Here is a 23,413-nt window from a genome sequence, read left to right as displayed (position 1 = left end):
ACAGTCACATATGGTGGGGACCCATGAGGCCATCAGCAGCTGGACTTGTCCTGAGCCTATGTGACAGGGGTAACAGCAGGGTCCCCTGTTCAGATTGAAACAGAAACAGTGGAAACTTAATGTCAAAGAAAGTGCTGGCAAATAACTGAAGTAAATAAATTTATTTTTTAAAGTGATGGCATTCTTTATAGAGTATAAAACACTAAGAAAATAGGCTTTCCCCTTACCCCGAGCATTTGCCTCAAAGCTGTCTTTCCAGCTGTCGCTAATTTAAAAAAAAACAACAAAAGCTCATACTCTCAATTATAGGTGATTTTTGTCACCACGATTGAAGACATGCAAACTATTGTCACTTCATTGCTGTTTTTCTGCATCTCTCCAAACTGAATGAACAGCCTGCTTCATGAAAGCACTGCTCCGAAATTTGACTTTAATATTCTAAACAGGTTCGGTGTGTTATAGACAGCGCTCTCAATGGTTATCTATTTTTCTCCCATGAAGCACTGAATTTATTTGTTTAGCCTTTTAAAAAACACATGGGGTTGAAGGAATTAAAAGAGGAGGAGGATGTAGGGGTAATGTGTGTGCTGAATGAACGCGTGCTGCAAAGGCAAGAGAAAGAAGCACTGGACCAGGGTTCATGGTCAGCTCTGAACATCAGACCCATGGCCTTCTCCTGATGAGAACTGCCCACGGTTTCTCCGACAGTGACACCCCCATTTCTCACCGACAGCCTTTGGAGGAGTCTGTTCAGGCAGGACTTTGAAAGCCATGGCGAGCCAAGGCCTGGCAACCACCAGGGGCAGCAGGTCAGACTCCACTCCTGATACAGTCATGTCGCTTATTTGGGCCTCAGTCTCCACTCATAAAATAGCCTGACCAGGTACCTTCCAAAAGCTGACTTAGGGGTAGAAGAAAGAGGAAGCCAATCTCAAATGAGTTTATTTCAAAAAGGAGAGGGCACAGGTTTGGAGAGCACCTTGCCCTGGGGTTTCATCAGGGCTCTCTGAGCTGTCTCAGAGCCTCAGTTTTCTCATCCATGAAAATGGGGCTAAAACAACCTTACTCGGTTGTAATATGAGTTCACTAAAACAATCTGTGGGAGGTACTCAGTCGAGTTCCTGGAAAGAGTACACCTTGTGTAAATGTCCATTACTCTTCGCTTTTGACTCTGAATATCTTTGGTTTGAGCTCTTGGTTATATTTTCCACAACAGTAACATACACATATTTAATGACGGGGGTGGGGCTGCCTTTGCCCCCACCCCATTTTCTTTGCCTGCCTTCTTGTCTCACCCTCCCTTCACATCTCTCCAGTGCTTTCTGGAGCTGGTGTCCCCTGGGTGACGAAAGGATAAAATGACCCATTTAATCATATTGAGGAATGTCCACGTGAACCCTGGCAGGAGACATCTACAAAAGGGGAGGAAAAATGACCCACACCAGGAGACACCATGAAACAGGCATAATGGCAGTGGAGGAGATGCTTGGGGAGCTGAGCTGGAGGGTTTTAAGTATGTGCAGAACTTACAGGGCCAGCCCCACTCTAAATTATTGACAGTAATTTTCAACTCTGTTCACTTCAAAAGTTAATGGTCGATTTGGCCAGAGCAGTTTCGACTTGATCAGCTGGGCAAACCACAGCGGTCATGAAAAACACGGTCAGTTTTGTGTTCATCCGGCGTGAGCCAGAGCTGGGCCAGCAACACCCTTTCCCGGTGGCTGAGTAGAAAGAGCGCCAAGATGGAGGCGAAGAAAACAATGTTTGAGTCTTAGTTCTGCTTCCAGCTCACTGTGTGACCCTGGGTCTTTTGACCTCTCTAGGATTTAGCTCCTGACCTTGGTAAATGGAGGAACTGTATCAGAGGACTCGGAAGACCAAAGACCAGTCCCAGCAGGAACTTGCTGTGATCTAAGTTATGCCCGCTACCAGGAAGAGCTGAGGATGGACCGCATTCTCTCTAGCCTTTCTGCAGGCAAAAATGCTCTACCGAAGATGACCTCAAGCTTGTGGCTGAGTCAGAAAAGCCAAAGGAGGCAACTTTCTTCGATCATGTGGGTAAGAGAGAAACTTGAAAATAAACCTTCCGGGCTTCTGCTGACTTGGAAAGTAACGTCAAAACTGAAGGATTAGGGAAAAGTGTTGAGAACTGACCTCCCACTGACACAAAAGCCCTAGGTAGGTTTTAATAATGATAATAACAAAAGCAAGAATGGCCCTGCCTGGCCCACAGCCTCCCACTTGTTTGCATACTGTGGAATCTTTGCAAGAGAGGAGGACACCCACTGCTGATCTCCTGGCTAGTCTCTGTGGGAGTTCTAGTTTTGAATAATAAAATACAAAAGCTGAAAATTTTATCTCAGGGCAATCTGGAGGATTTAGAGGAAGCTAGCCTCTGAGGGCAAAGTGGCTCCCAGGAAAAGGATCTCTTTGTCACCCAAATGGGCTTGAAGAGGGAGGTTTTATAAGAACAACCCAGGAAAAGAGAAAAATTAGTTTAGAGAAATCATACATGTCACCACCTAAGTGAAAATTAATTTTTAATCAGAGGGAGCCAGATTAGACTTAACTGGGCTTGAGAGCAAAACCTAGAAAAGGACTTACTTTTTTATGTAGGTATTTTCAAAATCCAGATTTCACTAAAAGGCATGAGAATGCAGAAAGCTACAAGCTTAGAGCAGCAGAGGGAAGTGAACTTGGTGAAAGATGTGGTGAACTTGGTGAAAGCTGCCTTAGCAGGTACCATCTTGTGAAATATTTAGCTGACAGAGAAGACAATATTGCAGTACCCAGTCAGAAGAGTTGATATGAGTGAATAAAGGGTTAGAATTGTGATGGGGGGCAATTGAGGAGAGGGAGACATTTTGTCAAGGATGCCAGCTCCAGTGCTCTGCACCATGGTCAGGGATGGCTGGCCGTGGTGATGTCACCTGTAGGCTGACTCCAGAATGCTTAGCAGACTATGCCAGGAAGACCTCCTCAACTCCATACCCATTATGTGTCAAGCACTTGGCTAAACACTTCAGATGCGCTCTCTCAATTAGCATGCTCAGCAAGGGACTTCCCTGGTGGCCCAGTGGCTAAGACTGTGCAGTCCCAATGCAGGGGGCCCCAGGTTCCATCTCAGGTCAGGGAACTAGATTCCACATGCCATAACTAAGGGTGCATGTGCCACAACTAAAAGATTCTGCATGCTGCAACTAAGACCTGGCATGGCCAAATAAATAGATTAAAAAAAAAAAAACATGCTTGGCAGCCCAGTGAGGTGGTTACTTTAGTCGTACTTATTTCACAGATGAATAAAATGGGGTTCAGGATTAGAGCCACCCAGCTTGGAAGTAGTGGATCTGTGCTGTGTTGTTGTTGTGCTCAGTCGTGTCCAACTCTTTGCGACCCCATAGATTGTATCCCACCAGGCTCCTCCGTCCATGGAATTCTCCAGGCAAGAATACTGGAGTGGGGTTGCCATGCCCTCCTCCAGGGGATCTTCCCGACCCAGGTTCCAAACCTGTCTCTCTTACATCTCTTGCATTGGCAGGCAGGTTCTTTACCACTAGCACCACCTGGGAAGCCCAGTGGAGCTGAGACCTGAACCCAAATCTGTCAATCTCCACAGTGAGTCCAGTGTCCCAGTGATGCTCATCCAGCTCCAAGACGTCTGGGCATGAGCTGGAGAGTGAGTCATCCTGTCCACAAATGGAATATCAAGAAACTTAGATGGTCCTCATCCTAGGCAGAGAGAGATCGGGGGGGGGGGGGCACACGCTCTGAGGACACTGAAGGAGATCGAGGTTAGGGGCTCAGAGCCTGAACTTTGTTAATAGTAAAGAGGGAAGCATAGATGCAGACACTGCAAACTGCGTAACTCAATGCACACACAACCTTGGGACACCACCCACACTATCTGATACAGTTATTTTTTTTGGAAGTGTCTTAAGCAACTTTGTCCACTCTGCTATGCAATAACCTTTTGGAAGGCTGGGACATTGGCTTCTTCATTTTTAAAACTTCTCTTCAGAGCCCAATAACAATAATATTTGGTCTAAGGCTTCTTGGTTTACCAAATATTTTCATGGACACTGACTTGACCTTCAAAATAGCTCAACAAGGCAGCTGTTCTTGCCCTCACTTTATCTGTGGGGAAATGGCATTGGGTAGGGCCGAAGGACCTTGGTCAAGGGCACACAGCTGATGTGGAGTTGTCACTGCTGACCACTCCCTTGATACCCCCAAGCACGCAAGCCAACACGAGGTCGTCACAAGGCCCCTCACAGAGGATCTGCCATAGAGTAGACGCTCAAGAGATGTCAGTTGTCCCCTTCCTTGACAATATATGATTTTAAAATGTTTTCTTTGCACTAACTATATCCTACCTGGTACCCCAATATATTCAACAGATACCAGTCTACGTTCTCAGAGAGCTTACCACTGATGTGAGGAAATACAGCCAGTGTGTGTGCCCAGTGACCCAGTCCCTTCCTTGTCAATGAGGTTGTACAAAAAGCATCCTAGCTCCAGAAGATGTGGTACATATATACAATGGAATGCCACTCAGCCATAAAAAAGAATGAAATAATGCCATTTGTAGCAACATGGGTGGACCTAGAGATTGTCATACTAAGTGAGGTAAGCCAGGTGGGGACAAACAAATACCATATGATATCACTTATATGGAATCTGAAATATGACACAAATAACGAACATATCTATGAAACAGTAACAGATTCACAGACACAGAGAACAGACTTGTGGTTGCCAAGGTGGGGATGGGCATGGGGGAAGGGTGGACTGGGAGTTTGGGATTAACAAATGCAAACTATTATAGATAGATCAGTAACTGAATCACTTTGGTGTACACCAAAAACTAGCACAACATTGTAAATCAACTATGCTTCAATAGAATTAAAAAAAAATTTAAGTGTCCTAGCTCTGCCAATTACAAATGCCACCCTCCATCTGTGGCACCAAGAGTGTGACACTGTGAACAGTGTGTGGTTGCACAAGCACACTACAGTTTGTATCAACATCTACAGCCCCATTAGGACAAATAGTTGATTTTTTTGGCCAAGTCAACAAGCTGGTGTGTTTTATTTCACTCGAACTGTGTCTGTCCTGCTCACTCTTCTCCCTGCAAAAAGCAGCTTTTTGACTTGGTCTAAAAAATCAACTATTTGTCCTAATGGGGCTGTAGATGTTGATACAAACTGTAGTGTGCCTTTTGCAGGGAGAAGAGTGAGCAGAACGAGACACAGTTCGAGTGAAATAAAACACATTCTAACGTTTCACCCTAAACGTTTCTATAGTTCCAGATCTTGCCAGCAGTTTGTTAGCAAGTCAAAGCAGAAACTGACTTTTGGTATTCCAGAGTCTTCTGGAAGACAGCCATATAAGGAATTGCTCCATGAACAGTTCCTGGCTCTCTAATCAAGGACAAATCTTATGCCAGCTGAGATGCAAGATGCTGTGGCAGTAGCAAGCTAACAACAAGGACAATGACAACAACAATTTGCCAGGATGATGCAAACCCAGAATGCAGGAGAGGCTGTTTTCTTTGTGGAATGCATGTGGAAGTATGGCTAGATGGGATTTATCATCTGCATTAGATGCTCCACCATGACATCCTAAATAGACATTTTATGGTGGATATCAACTGGGAAAATTTTTATTCAACACTAATTTCATCAAAACCTGTGTAGCTGATATAGCCAGATTTCATCAACTGAAGGAGAATGAGTATAATATAAACTATTCACTCTAAAGGCATTATTTTATTATCTGAACCTTCTTTGAGCTCTATTATACAATAGAGTTTGTAGCCTAATACTTAGATTAAAAAAACATGTAGAGTCGGAGATTCAGGCTGAACTGTACCTCCTTGTAAGACCCCTGAAACGGATCTGAAATGATAAGGAAGTCACTCTTGGAGTATTTACAGACCACTCTTCATGTCAAAGAACGTAAAAAAGTCCCCCAAAGGCAAAGTGGTCTGGGCAGATCCTTTTCCTGTCCTTCCTTCTCAAAAGTCTGCTGCAAAGGCTCTGGTCAGTACTGCAGGATGCTCTTTTATCTCCGTAACCTGAGCATCTCTGCAGAGCAGGCTCCCTCTCCGCATGGCATTCAGTGAATTCCGAGTCAAGTCCAAGCTCGAGTCAGCTGCCTTCATTGTAAGTCTTTTGCAATTCAATGGATGGCTTGGCCCTTGAGCCTTGAGGATTGGAATCTCCTGGTCAGGGATAGGATTTCACTCTCCATGTCTACAGCACTTGCACCAAGGTTATTAATATAGTCTATACAGGGGGATCATATTGACAGCAAGCTCAAATCCACATCATAAAGTCTGTGGCTTGAAGCTAGACTGAGCCGAGCCCCCTAGGAGGAGACTGAGTCACCCTAGGCATCCAGCCACTCAGGGGAATTTTGAGAGTTCAAAATCCAGTTCAAGTCAATCCTGTCTAGGACACTGCTTCTTTCCTTCTATATCAGCCCCACTCTCCCAGACGTCCCACCCATGCCTGGAGATGCATTTCAACACATAAGGGGGAAGAACATAATTTGGGGAACACCTCAGGTGTTACCTCCACTGAGGCATTAAGGACTCAGAGTTTTAAATGAATAAATGAATCATAACACAGTGATGTATCCCAGCCGAAGAATCAATGAGGCCATTGGAGGAGCTGGCAACTGCAGTGGAAGGAATACACTTTCTGGATTCAGACCAGGATTTGGATCTCCATCTGGATCCTTACTAGCTGTGTGGCCTCAGGCAAGCAGGGCCTCACTTTTCCCATCTATACAATGGGGATAATTCTAATCAGCTATCTTGTAAAGTATGCATGAGAAAAGAGAGAAAAAATGTATATAAAGCACATTTTACAGGACCTGGCAGAGAATAAGTACCCAACAAATGGCAGCTACTGTTATGGAAGAGTCCAGAGAGATGGCTAGGTGTGTTTTAGTGTCCTCCAGTCATGCGTGAATGTCTGCCTCCACTGTGGACAAGAAGTACTCTCCTCAGATAAGACACTGGATCACTGCATATGCTTTACTCTTTCTTTTGTTGTTGTTGTTTAGTCACTAGTGAAAGTGAAAGTCACTTAGTTGTGTCCGACTCTGCGACCCCATGGACTATACAGTCCATGGAATTCTCCAGGCCAGAATACTGGAGTGGGTAGCCTTCCCTTCTCCAGGGGACCTTCCCAACACAGGGATTGAACCCAGGTGTCCCACATTGCGGGTGGATTCTTTACCAGCTGAGCCACCAGGGAAGCCCAAGAATACTGAAGTGGGTAGCCTATCCCTTCAGTGGATGTTCCCAACCCAGGAATCGAACTGGGGTCTCCTGCATTGCAGGAGCATTCTTTACCAACTGAGCTATCAGGGAAGCCCAACCAGGTCGTGTCTGACTCTTTGCAACCCTATAGACTGTAGCCTGCTAGACTCTTCTGTCCATGGGATTTCCCAGGCAAAAATACTGGAGTGGGTTGTCATTCCCATCTCCAGGGGACTTTCCCAATCCAGGGATCAAACTCTCGTCTCCTGCCTTGGCAGGCAGATTCTTTACCACTGGGCCACCTTGGAAGCCCATACTCTTTCTTTCACCTTCGTGTTTTTAATGATCCAAGTCATTCATGACTGCAAACTCCATGAAAGTTCAAATATTGTAGAAAAAACAAAAATTCTCTTGACTCGCATATAATCCCACTGCCTTCCCTCAGGGAAATTGCTGGTTTCAGTTTGTTTTGTAGGTTAAGGGACTTTTTGGTATGCAAGTGATATAAGAATAGACATATAAAAAATACATAGTGTTGTTTTATGTCAGTTTTTTATGAAAAACCAAAATGTGTGTTTTGTACGCATGTTGCAATATTGAAGTATGATATGCATAAAGAACAGGGAACATAGGCTAAGTGCATAGTTTGAATTTTCACAAACTGAACACACATATAATTGACATTCATATTGAAAAACATTATCATTACCCCAGAATCCTCTTTTGTGCCTTTTGCTAGTCAATAAACCTCCCCAAGATGGCAACTATTGTGACTTTTATCAGTGTATATGAGTTTTACCTGCTTTTGTACTTTATATAAATTGAACCATACAGAGTATTAGTTTTGTGTGGCTGCTGTCACAAATGACCACAAATTCCACAGCTTAAAACAACACAAAACTATCATCTCACAGCTTCTCTAGGTCAAACATCCAGGCACAGTGTGGCTGGATTCTCTGCTCAGGGCCTCCCAGGGATGAAATCAAGGTGTCCATCAGGACTTGGGTCTCCTCTGGTGCTGGGTTCATCCTCCAAGTTTACCAATTGTTGGTAGAATTGATTTCCTTGCGGTCGTAGGACTGAGGTCCTCATTTTCCTGATGGCTCTCGATTGGGGGTCATTCTCAGCAAATAGAAGCCACTCACGTTCCTTGTCACAAGGCTTCTTCCACCTTTAAGCCAGCAACAGAGAACTTATTTCATGTCAGTCCCCCTTGTGCTTTAACTCTGACTTCTTCTGCCAGCAGTTAAAGAACATCCTCTGCTTTGGAAGAACTCATTTTACCAGGTCAGGCCTCACCTGGGTAATCTCCCTATCTTAAAGGTCACTGCTTTGGGACTGTAAATCTTCAAAATTTCTTTACAGTAGTACCTAGATTAGTGTTTGAATAACTAGGGACATATTTGTGCCCACTGGGCTCCAGGCATCTTAGAGGAGATTCTGCCCACCATATGCACTATGTCCTCTTTGATGTCCAGCTTCTTTCACTCAACATTATGTTTGTAAGGTTCATCCATATTGTGAGGATCAGCTCTTTTGGTGAACAGGTGTGCATACAGAACTAAACACTTTTCACTATAAGACAGTAAAGTTTTGGACTTTTTTGTTACCACAAAATAATCCAGCCTATCCTGACTGATGCAGCAATCTGAAAGTGGAATTGCTACGATCAAAGGTGGTAGAGCTTCCTGGTGACTCAGACAGAAGGCCCAGGTTCGATCCTGGAGTCAGGAAGGTCCCCTGGAGAAGGGAATGGCTACCCACTCCAGTATTCTGGCCTGGAGAATTCCATGGACAGAGGAGGGTGATAGATGCTGCCATATTGCCCTCCAATAAGGCAACACCCTGGATATTGTACAAGAGCATCTTGCTACATCCTTACTGACAAATGTTATGATAGCAGCCTGTGTGTGTAAATGAATTGTGACCAATCTGAGCTTTATTTTGTATGCCTATAAAATAAAGATTTTACCCTAAGGATCCAGGAGAACAAGCCTAACCCCCTGCCTGTCCGAACCACTAACATCACCACCAAGCACTGTACATGTCCCTTACTGTGCTCTGTTGTTTTTTTTTCTTGGAATTCATTACTCCCAAATATTCCATATATTTACTAATTTAGGATGTTTATTGTTTGCTTTCTATTTCTACTCACTAGGATATGAGCTTCTGCATGGGGGTGTGGGGATCTCTGTTAGGTTGCTGTTAGATCCTAGAGGCCTAGAAAATTCCCTGACACACAGCAGGTGTTTAAAAATATTGGTTAAATGAACACATAAGTATTAACTCAAGATATGAACTTGAGGTTATTATTATCCATAATTATAGGCTATTTTACAGTAATAGTCATCATATTTTCTAAATCAATTAGGTCACTGCTTTAAGAAAGTATTTTCTGCATTGAAATGTGGGAAATGATTTAACTATGCATTTGTAGCCATTGAATCTACTTTGTCCTTCTTCTACCTCATTTTTTAATTTTACTTTACACAGTTGTCAAGAAATTTTTTAGAATATCCCAAATTCTTTCTGGTTATGCTTATAAAATTGAGACTACTAAAGAAAACCAGAGATTTAAAGATCTTCTCTTCATAGAGCATTCTACCATACCAAAACAATAAATATTTGTCCCTGCAAATTGTGTCCTGAAATATCTTCCCTTCTCACTGCAACTGATAGGTATGCTGCTTTTCCTTCAAGATCGGAATCAGTGAGGGTCCAGAGCAGAGCTGTCAAATAGAACTTTCTGCAACGATGGAGCTATTCTTCATCTGCCCTCCCCCAAATCATAGCTGCTAGCTACCTGTGGCTCCCGAACCCTTGAAATGTGGCTACTGTGACTGAGGAATTAATTTGTAATCGAACTTAATAATAAGGCATTTTTAAGCTCAACATTCAGAAGACTAAGATCATGGCATCTGGTCCCATCACTTAATGGGAAATAGATGGGGAAACAGTGTCAGGCTTTATTTTTGGGGGCTCCAAAATCACTGCAGATGGTGATTGCAGCTATGAAGTTAAAAGACGCTTAGTCCTTGGAAGGAAGGTTATGACCAACCTAGATAGCATATTTAAAAGCAGAGACATTACTTTGCTAATAAAGGTCCGTCTAGTCAAGGCTATGTTTTTTCCAGTAGTTATGTATGGATGTGAGAGTTGGACAGTGAAGAAAGCTGAGCGCAGAAGAATTGATGCTTTTGAACTGTGGTGTTGGAGAAGACTCTTGAGAGTCCCTTGGACTGGAAGGAGATCCAACCAGTCCATCCTAAAGGAGATCAGTCTTGAGTGTTCATTGGAAGGACTGATGTTGAAGCTGAAGCTCCAATACTTTGGCCACCTGATGCTAAGAGCTGACTCACTGGAAAAGATCCTGATGCTGGGAAAGATTGAGGGCAGGAGGAGAAGGGGATGACAGAGGATGAGATGGTTGGATGGTATCAGTGACTCAATGGACATGAGTTTGAGCAAGCTCCAGGAGTTGGTGATGGACAGGGAAGCCTGGCATGCTGCAGTCCATGGGGTCACAAAGAGTCGGACATGACTGAGCGACTGAACTGACTGATGAGCACCTTGAATTGGCTTAGGAATGTAGAGATATCTGGGTTTTCCCCACTGGTACCCCAAATGCACAGGTGGTCCTAGAGAGAAGAAAATTGCCTCCTCTAAGAAGGGTCATCAAAGCAGAAAACCAACACACAGCACTGTAACAGTCACACTGCCCACTTTAGATGCAGGGCCTGTTCTTGCATTTAAGAGGCAAAAGATCTCCCATGGCTTCTACTTGACCTTCTTATCATGGTAGTGTTTGTTCATGGATCAGAAAGTCAGGGTAAATTTTAATGCTTCATATGCAGCCACTCTTTTGTTTCTATTATGTTTTAGACTGTATCAATGAACAATAGAGTACAACAGATATGAAAAAGATTTGGAGGAACTTCAAACTCCCTCCAGGTAAGTGATTCTAAATGTGCTGTGGGTCTTGTATTTTGTGACAGCCAGATATTTTTGAAAAGAACTTGAACCCAGAGAACTCTACAAATACAAACAACTGCATATATTGTACAAAACTCCAGAATAAAAGCCTAAGGTCTAGAGATTTCTATATCCCTCAATACCATAAATTGTAGGAACTATGTGTAATGTCCTCATCCTTGCCAAGAAAAAAAAAAGAGAGAAAGAAATAAAACACAAAAAATAAGTGACTATTTTTTAAACTCTTTCAATAAGGTTGTATGCATGTTGTCCAAATTCTTTGCATGGATTAAATATTGTATACCAACTTCCCAAATTTTGCATTCCATGTTTCTGCAAACTCTCACCACAGAGAAGAAAATCTTCCTAGTTGCTGATAAAAAGTAAAGCCCTCGGTCTAAATCAAAGTGACCAATATAAATTTGTTCACATATAAATTGAGATCATCAAAAATACATATGCACAATTTAAGAAATGTGGGCTTCCCTGGTGGCGTTAGTGGTAAAGAACCTGTCTGCCAATGGAGGAGATGTGGGTTCAATCCCTGAGCCAGGAAGATCTCCTGGAGGAGGGCATGGCAGCCCACTAAAGTATTCTTGCCTGGAGAACCCTTCATGGACAGAGGTGTCTGGTGGCCTACGGTCCGTAGGGTCACACAGAGTTGGACATGACTGAAGTGATTTAGCACACACACACATCTTTGAACAGTTTATGCCTTGCATTTCATATTCCCTCCCACAAAATGATTCTTTACTTAGACGAGATCATAAAAACTTCAGTCGAGGACTTCCCTGGTGGCCCAGGGTTAAAACTCTGCCCTTCCAATGCAAGGCATGTGGATTTGATCCCTGGTCAGGGAACTAAGATCCCACATGCCACGTGGTGCAGCCAAAAAAAGAAAGAACTTCAGTCGAGTTAAAAAGAAAGAAATAAAGGAAATGAACTATTGTATAGCTCCTGTTCAATATTTAAAAAATTTTTTAAATTTGGAGGTTTTTTTTATACTTTTAAATATTATGGATCTTCAATATAGCCAAATTGATGTCCAAATATACTAATATGATTTAACAATGTTTAATAAAGTCATGTTATCCCAAAATGAAGAAAGCTGAAAGTAAAAGTCTCCCAGAAATGACTACAGTTGTTATGTTGCTGTATTCTTTCCAGATTATTCTCTACACATTTATTGGCTTTTTGTTAAAATGGAATCAGACTATGCTAGCTGTTCTACAACTTCCTGTCTTCATTTGATATTTCATAAACATTTTTCAGGAACTTTAGATGTAGATTTGTCTCAATCTTAACTGCAAAGTACTTTTCCATTTTCTGGCCATACTGAAAGTTATTTAAGCACACCTATTTAAAGGTGGCTGAATGCAGCTAGAGGCTAGAAGTGCCAATGTCTACGCTTCATAATCCAACAAGTTTGTTATTTCAGAAGCTAAGTCATTTCTGATGTTGAAGGCAATCAAAGCATTCTTGAAATATCTTTTGAAATATCTTTCAAATATCCAGTCTTTGAAAATATCTTCAATCTCTCTCCAGTCCCTGGCCACCACCTTCTCTTTCTTGCCTTTCAGATATTTTTGCAACTTTAATTATTATGTTCCTATCATCTACTCCTCCACTCCCCTTTTTTCCATAAATCTCAATTATTCTCTTACTCTAAAGTGTTTTTACTGTACATGCCAAACACTCTGGATTGAATGGGACATGGCCAATTTATTTTAAAAGAGCATCAGAATTTTTTTTTAATTTTCTCTCCTTCTAAGCTGTTAGGAGGGAGGATGTTTCTTCTTAACCCTAGTGCTTCTATATACATCATCCTGGTTCCTTCCATCTCTCCAGGAAGAGAGGTTGGAAAACACTTAAATGTACTGATGGTTGCAAAAATGCCACCAAGTGCACACTTTTAACACAATTAGACCCAATACTCCATTTACCTTATTTTTCAAAGCAATTTGACTTTTTGTTTTTTTTGGCTGCTTGGCATGTTGGAACCTAGTTCTCTGACCAAGGATGGAACCTGTGCCACCTGCACTAGGAGCTTGGCTTCTTAACCACTGGACCACCAGGGAAGTTCTGACAGATATTTCGCAATAGATGCCTGAGCTAGCCAAGTGCCTCTAAAACATGCTGCTCCACCCCCAGATCAAACTGATTCCTGTTGCAATGATTTGGCTATCAATTCCAGATTTTAATTACCTGAATTCTGTACCTTGGACAGGTCCCTTCATGTTTCTGTCATGGATGCAGTGTCTATCTGCCTGGCTTCAGACTCGGGTTTGTGGTTGAGGCAGTGCCAATGGGCTATTCTCCTCTCTACACATAGAACAGATGGGCTTCAGTGCCTCATCTCAGGTACCAACACTAAGCCCTCAAACCCCAACCTAGAGCAATGTGGACCTGGAAGACTGGCTTTCTTTCAAGGACAACTAGTATGCCATTTACTATGTATAAAAACTGTTCTAGTCCCATCTGATAATCCACTCAGTCTCTGCTTTGAAGAGTCCACAATTGAATTAAATCAAACTATAAAGTGTATTATAGCTCTAATCATAATACAGATAAGAATGTATTTAGGATTTTCTCTATTGTCTTAGATATGTCTATGCAATCCTTGTCTCCGTCATTAATAATGGTCAAAAGACATTATTAAGCTCCTCTCTTGACTGGACTTTTCTAGTTTTATCAATTATCTCTGAGAAAGGTAGTGACTATTCTTCATACTCTCAGAGAGGAAAGATCCGCAGGTGGTTTCATTTTCAGTGAACACACGCCCTTTTCTTTTCTTCACTTGTTTCAATAAAGCGGTGCTGCCAATGAAATAACATTTATGAACAGCTTGCAAAGCCACAAACAGCCAATCCCTGGTAACCCAGGTGGCCACCTAATCAGCTTTCAACTGGAAAGTTGGAGTAAGACTTTAAATTGGACCTGAGTAAGAGCTCCAATAGCCAGGTTATTAGATGAGAAATAGGGGAGAGCTGCAAAACACGGAGAAGGTCTCAATACATCTGTTGTCAAGGCACTTGGATCTAAGATTGGCATGTACATGTCTTGAGCAAATATCAGATACACAAAGGTGAATGAGTTTCTGGGAGAGAAATGGGGAATAAAATGAAGAAATAGGTTCCAGTGCCATTCTCTGAGATAAGATCCTCTGCCTGCCTTTTGGCAATAAACCATGTTTGTCACTAGCTGGTATGATAATATCTATTTCTTCTTAGAATAGAGCTGAAAATATTGCAAAGAAACATTAGCGTCATTCTAGCTCATCACCCTTACTTGACACAGGAAGAAACAAGTCCAGAGGGGTCAGGTGTCTTGGCAAAGGAACTATTTGTGGGCTAGTCAGTATCAGAACTGGATCTGAGTGCAGTTCAGTCTCTTGACATCTAATTCAGTGCACTTTCCCTTAAAATTCGCCTCTCAAAAAATCATATGGCTCATAATCTATAGTATGATTAGAAAGTGAAAATGACTCAGTCGTGTCCAACTGTTTGCGACCCCATGGACTATACAGTCCATGGAATTCTCCAGGCCAGAATACTGGAGTGGGTAGCTGTTCCCTTCTCCAGGGGATCTTCCCAACCCAAGGATCAAACCCAGGTCTCCAGCGTTGCAGGTGGATTCTTTACCAGCTGAGCTACCAGGGAATCCCAGTATCATTAGAAGGAAATTTCAATTCAAAGATTTTTTTCTTTTGAGACTATACTGGCAGCAAATATTGTACCTCTTGAAACTAACTAGTCTAACTTACATTTAACTGAGGCCAAATCACCAGAGAATTCATCTTTGCATATGCTTATTATATTTACAGTGGAAATAGATTTCCATCTTCCTTTCCTTGTTCTGGAGAAGGCAATGGCACCCCACTCCAGTACTCTTGCCTGGAAAATCCCATGGATGGAGGAGCCTGGTAGGCTGCATGCAGTCCATGGGGTCGCTAAGAGTCAGACACGACTGAGCGACTTCACTTTCACTTTTCCCTTTCATGCACTGGAGAAGGAAATGGCAACCCACTCCAGTATTCTTGCCTGGAGAATCCCAGGGATGGCGCAGCCTTGTGGGCCGCCGTCTATGGGGTCGCACAGAGTCGGACACGACTGAAGCGACTTAGCAGTTCCTTGTTCTAGTTTAATGTTTCAGTTTGGTTATACTTATCGATAAGTGCCAGGTAGCAGGAAGCGCTGGATCGATGGCATAAGCCATGCACTACAAGCAGTCTGGAGCATGGCAACCTAAGTCTTGTGGAGATGGCACATAATGGTACCAAGCAGAAAGAGGCTCTGAATAAAACTCTACTTCCCATTCATGATCACCTTGGCAGCCACAGCAGACAGAAGCCGTCCTTTCTTACTTCGGTCACCAAATCACTTCAAGGCTGTTCTGTTCTAGAAACTTCTCTGGAAGAGAATGTGATGAAGTATCAGCATAAGTAGCTCAACGCAAAGAAAAATGGAGCTACTCCAAAACATGACCATCACAAGCACGCGTGTGAGCAGCCTCTATGTGTAAAGGAATTCAAGATTCATTTAATAATCCAAATCACAGAAGCCATGATAGACCTTAACTGAAGTGTGAGCAACATGGCATCAGGTGAACTTATCTGAGTGCAGAAGCCCCAGGTAAACAATGTTTGTGGAAATAGAAATTCTCCGTTGAACAGCAGTAAGAATATAATCATTGGCCCTCTCTGCCCTCATTCTTAACTCTCATACCTGCAGTCCCAGGGACCTTTGTACACACAGGAAAATGGAATTATTTCCCAGTCTCTGGGGGAGCTGCATCCCCCCTTCCCAAGGGCCATATAGGCTGGCCATTTCGAATGCTGGGTGTTTGTATGTCAGCAAGTACCTGTATTCATTTCAGCTTCCTGAAGCATTTATGAACATAGGTTAGTCATATTTCAGCCACAATATGGGAGATAAGACAGCTAGGAGATCTCACAGGTAGGTTGTGAGGAATAAATAATGAAAAAGCACTTTGCAAAATATGAAGTATGATCCTAACGCTCAATAGCATAAGATACTTTACTTGACCATTAGCCTACTTCATCACCAGCTGCCTGGAAGGAAGGCGAATGCCAGGCTTCATCAGCACAGCCTCCAGTTATGGATTGGGTCATAGAGAACAAAGTAACTTAGGTGGGAGCTGTCTCATCTCAAATGAAACCAGGTCATTAAATTTTTCCAGAAGACGCCCAGTTCTTGGGATCTTATGACCCCCATTAACTGTTCAAAAATAAACTTGTTAATAAGGTAAAAGCTGATCTAATCTGTTCATTTCATCTGGAAAAACACCACTAACAATGTATTGATTTTTTTTTCTTCATAAAGAAGGCAACTTATTACCAGATACTCGAGCCTAAGATGGTCTAATAAAGTGGCAGAACACAGAGGTAGAATTGTAAATAAGGGCCCCATACCAGCAATTCATTTTCTAATGCTGGAGCCCAGGAACTAACACCATTTTGAAGCACTGATATGTAACAAATGATTGAGACTAAACTATGTAGATGAGGCTGACACCATAGAAAAACTGAATAAACAAAAATGACACAGGTCTGGAATTTCTGAAAAACAACCAAACCTTGCAAAGCTGATGATACAATGGGAATAACATAAGCATTCTCTCCTTAGCTAATTTATAACCAAGATGAGATGACAAATATGTATGATGTAAAGAAAGGACAAAGCTTTCTATGAAATATTAGAGGAAGGACTTTTCACCATTCTTCTTTCTGTACCTCCACTTACCCTACCCCTAAAAAGAAGGAAAATATCTCTGTTTTAGGGAGTTACTCACTGTAAATTGCATCTTCAATAGAAGTCATTCATAAAAGTTTCTGTTCCTTCTTTTATAAAGCAAGCTCCTGTACATATTCACTCATGTACAAGTGAAATATTATGGTGTCTGGAATTTTCTTCAAAATAATCCCATGGTGGTAGGAAGGGAGAAGGGGCAGAGATTGAACTTGATTGACCATCGGTTGATAATTATGGGTCGATGATGGGAACACAAAATTTCTCAGCACTACTTTTCAACTAGCGTCTTTTAATTTCATGGCTGCAATCACCATCTGCAGTGATTTTGGAGCCCCCCAAAATGAAGTCTGACACTGTTTCCACTGTTTCCCCATCTTTATCAGGGGACCAATAAACATGAGTTGTTTTGGTGCTGATTTCTACCCTGAAAATCCAATCCAATTCATCTTTTTTAAAAACTTTTTATTTTGTATTGGGGTATAGCTGATTAACAAACAATGTTGGGAGAGTTTCGGATGTACAGCAAAGGGATTAGTCATACATATACATGTACCCATTCTCTTGTTTTTCGCTACTGTAGAGGTTGAAAAGCTAAACACACACACACTTGCCTGGACATCTTGAAGTTACTGGTAGCCATATGCAAAATGTATTGTCTGGAGGCTGCAACAAACAACTGGATGGAAAGAAGGAGGCACCAGGCCAACGTGTTAAGGAAGGCAAAGCTGGACAACCCTCAACAATGCCTGCTAGACACAAGTATGTTACACTACTGTTCAGTTGGGGTTTTGGTTACGTGCAGCCAAATACACTCTTATCTGCTTCAGGAAGAGAATCAATGTCTCCCTAAGCAAATGAGAACCCAAAAGAGATATGTGTGCTGCTAAATGTTTAACAACCAGCTTTCTGAAAGGCAAAAAGAAAAGACCTGATTTGTAAAGTTTGCCAGTTTTAGTGGTGTGAAAACTCCCACCATGGCCAAGTTCAAGCTACCAATGGCTATCATCAGTGGTGAAGTTGGGGAGGAATGTGCATATACATTTGGCAGCAGTACAAACTGGCTCCAACACACCACTGTTTAGAACCTATCTAGAATTCCCAGGAAGCCAGACTCAAACAAATTGCTTAGAAACTGCCTCTAACTCCATAGAGAAACGGTATTGAGGTGCGAGAGATGACACAGGGAATATGGATGGGAAGGAGGAGGAAAATGGAAAGAGCATGGATTATTTTAGAATTAGTAAATACTTACCAAGCTGGAAAACATTACTTTAATGCCTAGATTTCCTTGGGAGGCAAGAGCTTTAGAACAGAGATCTCCAACCCCCGGGGCCATGTACCGGTACTAGGCCATACAGCAGGAGACGTGAGCAGTGGGTGAGTGAGGGAAGCATCATCTGTATTTACAGCTGTTCCCCATCACTCCCATTATCACCTGAGCTCCGCCTCCTGTCAGATAAGTGGTGGCATAATAAATATAATGAACTCGAATCATCCTGAAACCATCCCCCTCCCCCAGTCTGTGGAAAAATTGTCTTCCATGAAACCGGTCCCTGGTGCCAAAAAGGTTGGGGACCACTGCTTTAGAATTCTAAGATATCAACAACTTGGGAAGGAAAGGTTTTGTGCTGTTTGGTTATTTCACCTGACTCAGATGTGGTTCTGTAGCCCTTAGGCAAACCTGAAGTACAGGTACCTCTGTGTTTACTGCTTATTTAACCCTTAAGCATATACATGGTATTTTCACACAAGATATTTCTTTTAATCCCCACAATCATTCATAGATAAAGAAATTAATTTCTGTGCTTTTTACAGATTAGGAAACTGAGGCACAGCTCAGTTCAGTCACTCAGTTGTGTCCGACTCTTTGCAACCCCCTGGACTGCAGCACACCAGGCTTCCCTGTCCATCACCAACTCCCGGAGTTTACTCAAACTCATGTCTATCGAGTCAGTGATGCCATCCAACCACCTCATCCTTGGTCTTCCCCTTCTCCTCCTTCAATCTTTCCCAGCATCAGGGTCTTTTCCAATGAGTCAGTTCTGTGCATCAGGTGGACAAAGTATTGGAGCTTCAGCTCAGCATCAGTCCTTCCAATGAATATTCAGGACTGATCTCCTTTAGGATGGACTGGTTGGATCTCCTTGCAGCCCAAGGGACTCTCAAGAGTCTTCTCCAACATCACAGTTCAAAAGCATCAGTTCTTCAGTGCTCAGCTTTCTTTATGGTCCAACCCTCACATACATACCTAACTACTGGAAAAACCATAGCATGGACTAGATGAACCTTTTTTGGCAAAGGAATGTCTCTGCTTTTAAAATGCTTTCTAGGTTGGTCATAGCTTTTCTTCCAAGGAGCAAGTGCCTTTTAATTTCATGGCTGCAGTCACCATCTGCAGTGATTTTGGAACCCAAGAAAATAAAGTCTGTCATCGTTTCCATTGTTTCCCCATCTATTTGCCATGAAGTGATGGCACCAGACGCCATGATCTTAGTTTTTTGAATGTTGAGTTTTAAGCCAGATTTTTCACTCTCCTTTTTCACTTTCATCAAGAAGCTCCTCACTTCCTCTTCACTTTCTGCCATAAGGGTGGTGTCACCTGCATATCTGAGGTTATTGATATTTCTCCCTGTAATCTTGATTCCAGCTTGTGCTTCATCCAGCCTGGCATTTCTCATCATGTACTCTGCATATAAGTTAAATAAGCAGGGTGACAATATACAGCCTTGACGTACTCCTTTTCCTATTTGGAACCAGTCTGTTGTTCCATGTCCAGTTCTAACTGTTGCTTCCTGACCTGCATACAGGTTTCTCAAGAGGCAGGTCAGGTGGTCTGGTATTCCCATCACTTGAAGAATTTTCCACAGTTTGTTGTGATCCACACAGACAAAGGCTTTGGCATATTCAATAAAGCAGAAGTAGATGCTTTTCTGGAACCTCTTGTTTTTTTTCTATGATCCAACAGATCTTGGCAATTTGATCTCTAGTTCCTCTTCGTTTTCTAAACCTAATTTGAACATCTGAAAGTTCTTGGTTCATGTACTGTTGAAGCCTAGCTTGGAGGGTGTAGAGTGTACCATAAATCGAAAACATAGAGGAGCAATGCCATCTCCAGTGTATCTCTGAAACTACATAAGAAAGCCCTCGAGTGTTTTTGTTTTTGTTTTTTACCTAGGATTTCAGCCACAGGGTTATTCATCCAGCATGGACAATTGTTGCGATGAAGGGAAGAAAGAGAAGGTAAGTCTCGAGCTTAAGCAGGAATTGGGAGGACAAGCTGCCAGTGATAGGCTGTAGTGCCTCCTAGAAGTTGGAAATTAAATGGAGCTGTGTTGTTTCTGATGAATTATTCCACTACCTAAAGAAGCCGTGGAAATATTGTGTTCTCAAGTCATTCAGCAACATGGAGATTTACCTGTGTCCAGCCAGTTACAACATGAGCAAAGGAATAACAGGAAATGAGATCTTGTGGCACAGGGAGGGTGTGGGTAGACCAGATGTTTATGTGAGAAGAGGTCAATGTGAATCTGGTGACTCACTGAACTTGGAAATTTAATGGAGCAGCTGTCATCACCTGATGGATTACTTCCAATACTTAATCAAGCCATGGAGGTGTTGTGTTGCCATGTCATTCAGCAACACAGAGACTCACTCTCGCACAGCCAGTTATTATATGGGATAGAGAACAACAGCAAACGAGGCACAGGGTGGGAGTGGCTTTACCAAATGCCAATGTGAGGCAGTAGATACTGATATCAAAGGAAACCTTAGTGGAGCAGCACCACCTAGGCTGAATTCCTTGAACTGCAACAGAAAGCATTTGGGAAGAGGTGCTGCCATGACATTCATTGAAGTGAACATTCACCCACAAATACCTAATTGTGTGAAAGGAACGGAAGAAAAAGAACTATCGGGGCACAGGAAGGAAGTTGGGCACGTAGATGTCAGTAGGAATGTGTAGAGACTCACATAATTCAAAAACCTGGTGGAGCAGAGCCAATGCTGGAGGATGCCTTGAACCACAGCAGAAAGCCCTGAGAAAGATGTGTTCTCAGAGCATTCAGAGACTTCGACAATCACCCAAGCACAGCCACTTTTGTTAAGGGAAAGAAGAGAATGGAGATCTTGCGGCACAGGACAGAGGTGGCGTAGTACTTGTCAGTGGGAACATTTAAAACTTGCAGTACTTGAGAATTTAGTGGAGCAGTGCCATCTCCAAGTGAATTCCTTGAAATTCAGCAGAAATCCCTTGGGAAGATGTGTTTCCAAGTCATTCAATGTGCGGACAATCACCCATCCATAGCCTGTTTTGATATGAACAAGATAAAATAGATAGGAGAGAGTTCGGTGCACAGGAATGGAATGGGGGTAGTCGATGTCAATGGGAGGGTGTAGAGCATCCCATAACTCGAAAACGTAATGGAGGAGCTCCCCCTCCTGGTGGATTTCTGGAACTACATAAGAAAGCTGTTCCAGAGTTTGAGTCATCCAGTATGGACAGTTTTGATAGGAGGAAGTGAAGAAAGAAAAGGTAGGTCTTGAGCACAAGCAGGGAGTTGGAGGACAAGCTGTCAGTGTGAGGCTGCAGTGCCTCCTAGAACTCAGAAATTTAATGAAGCAACTTCATTTCCTGGTGGATTACTTCCACTACCTCAAGCTACCGTGAAAGTGTTTTGTTGTCAAGTCATTCAGCAACATGGAGTCTCACCCTTGCCCAGCAGTTACAATATGGGCAAGAGAACAACAAGAAACGAGGCCTTGTGGCAGAAAGGGAGTAGGTAGACCAGATGTCTATGTGAGGTGTTAAAGGGCATTATTACCAGAAACCTAGTGAAGCAGTGACACTGAGGCTGGACTGCCTGAATTGCAGCAGAAAGCATTTGGAAAGAGGTATTGCCGAGACCTTCATCAACATGGACATTCAGCCAAGCACAGCCAGTTGTGTGAGTGGCAAAGAAAGTAAAGGTAGATAGGTATTGGGGCACAGGAAGTGAGTGGTGGAGGTAGATGTCAAAGGGAAAGTGTAGAGGCTCCCATAACTGGAAAGTCTAGTGAAGCAGAGTCATCTGCTGGTGGATTACTTAAATTACAACAGAAAGCCCTGGGAAAGGTGTGTAACTAAGGTGTACAGTGACTTGGAGTGTCAGGCAAGCACAGCATGTTTTGTTAAGGGAAAGAAGAGAATGGAGATCTTGCACCACAGGAAGGATGCATGGCAGTAGATGTGATGGGAATCTTTAGAACCTTGTAGTAGTGGAGAACTGAGAGGGTAAAAGGCAGGAAGGCTAGGAGTCCCCATGCAGAGGAAATAGACTGAAAGTGTCAGATGTTTCTTTTGCTTATCTAAGAAAAATTAAAAGGATGTTACTTTTAAACTTCTGTGTTGTCATGATGACACCTGGTTCCACCTGAACTTAACTTTTCCAAAACCTTGAGATAACTGATGCATTTTTCTTATGGAAATGTTTTTTCTTAAGCTATGTTAATGAGTTATGTATTTGCTTGGAAATCTGCCTTTCTTCAAGATTCATGTCAATTGTTTTATGGCCCGGGGTGACTCACCTTGTGCCAATGCTATCTCAAAATGCATGTTGTGGGTGAGGGGCCTGGTGCCACTCTCAGTTTTGAGACATTTCCTTTCTCTAATTAGCAGCTTGCTAATAAGTATATAACTCCTTGCTAAAAACTAGCAAGGGGGCACTCTTTCTGCCCCTTTCTGATGTCTATATCAGAAGTTCTCTCTATCTCTTTTATACTTTAATAAAACTTTTTTACACAAAAGCTCTGAACAAGCAAGCCTCACCACTGGCCCCAGATTGAATTCCTCTCCTCTGGAGGCTAAGAATCTCGGCATTGTTTATGGTTCATAGCGGCAACTTTTCATCTTGGGAGCTCATCCAGGATTCTTCAAGACAAAGTAAGGATACTTGGAGCTCTAGTTCTTTGTTCTCCTAGCAAACACATTTTCTGCTGTACTTTACTAACTCTACGGTATGCTTGTGTGTGTGATTGATTGGAAGAGACACACATGGTCAAAACAAAAGCTGTATCCTAAACTGTGGTTTCAAGATGACCTCATACTGCTTATGACAGAAACCCTATTGGGGGATTATGCCAACCTGCTAATGTCAAGAGGCACCCAATGTCTCCTCTAGGGGAGTGGCCAGAGACGGATGAAGCATGTGAACTGAACTCTCCTTTCTCAGTCAAACTTTCCGATCTCTTTGGCCATTTCATAACTGCCTGGGAATTAGAACTACTAACCTAATCTGTATGTTTTTTGCCATACATTGACATGAATCAGCCATGGGTGTACATGTGTTCCCCATCCTGAACCCCCCTCCCACCTCCCTCCCCATCCCATCCCTCTGGGTCATCCCAGTGCACCAGCCCTGAGCAC

At 42.6% G+C, this 23,413-nt stretch overlaps 1 protein-coding gene across 1 annotated transcript in view; it reads right to left on the bottom strand.

Annotated features, from left to right (window-relative positions):
* The window catches only part of LOC145535574 (heparan-sulfate 6-O-sulfotransferase 2-like), a 163,849-nt gene extending 163,013 nt beyond the window's left edge, over positions 1-836 (bottom strand). The window contains exons 1-2 of the mRNA XM_081564016.1: positions 728-836; positions 228-265 (exon numbers count right to left, since the gene is read on the bottom strand). Of these exons, the coding sequence (XP_081420142.1) occupies positions 228-265; positions 728-836 (147 nt within the window). The remainder of the gene's footprint in view (positions 1-227; positions 266-727) is intronic.
* Positions 837-23,413: the final 22,577 nt, after the last annotated feature.

The sequence above is a fragment of the Giraffa tippelskirchi genome, chromosome X (genome assembly GCF_054371585.1).
Source record: "Giraffa tippelskirchi isolate mGirTip1 chromosome X, T2T-mGirTip1v1.2.pri, whole genome shotgun sequence".
Taxonomy (NCBI): domain Eukaryota; kingdom Metazoa; phylum Chordata; class Mammalia; order Artiodactyla; family Giraffidae; genus Giraffa; species Giraffa tippelskirchi.
The sequence above is the reverse complement of the archived record's forward strand: the minus strand, read 5'-3'. Positions and strand labels throughout refer to the sequence as shown.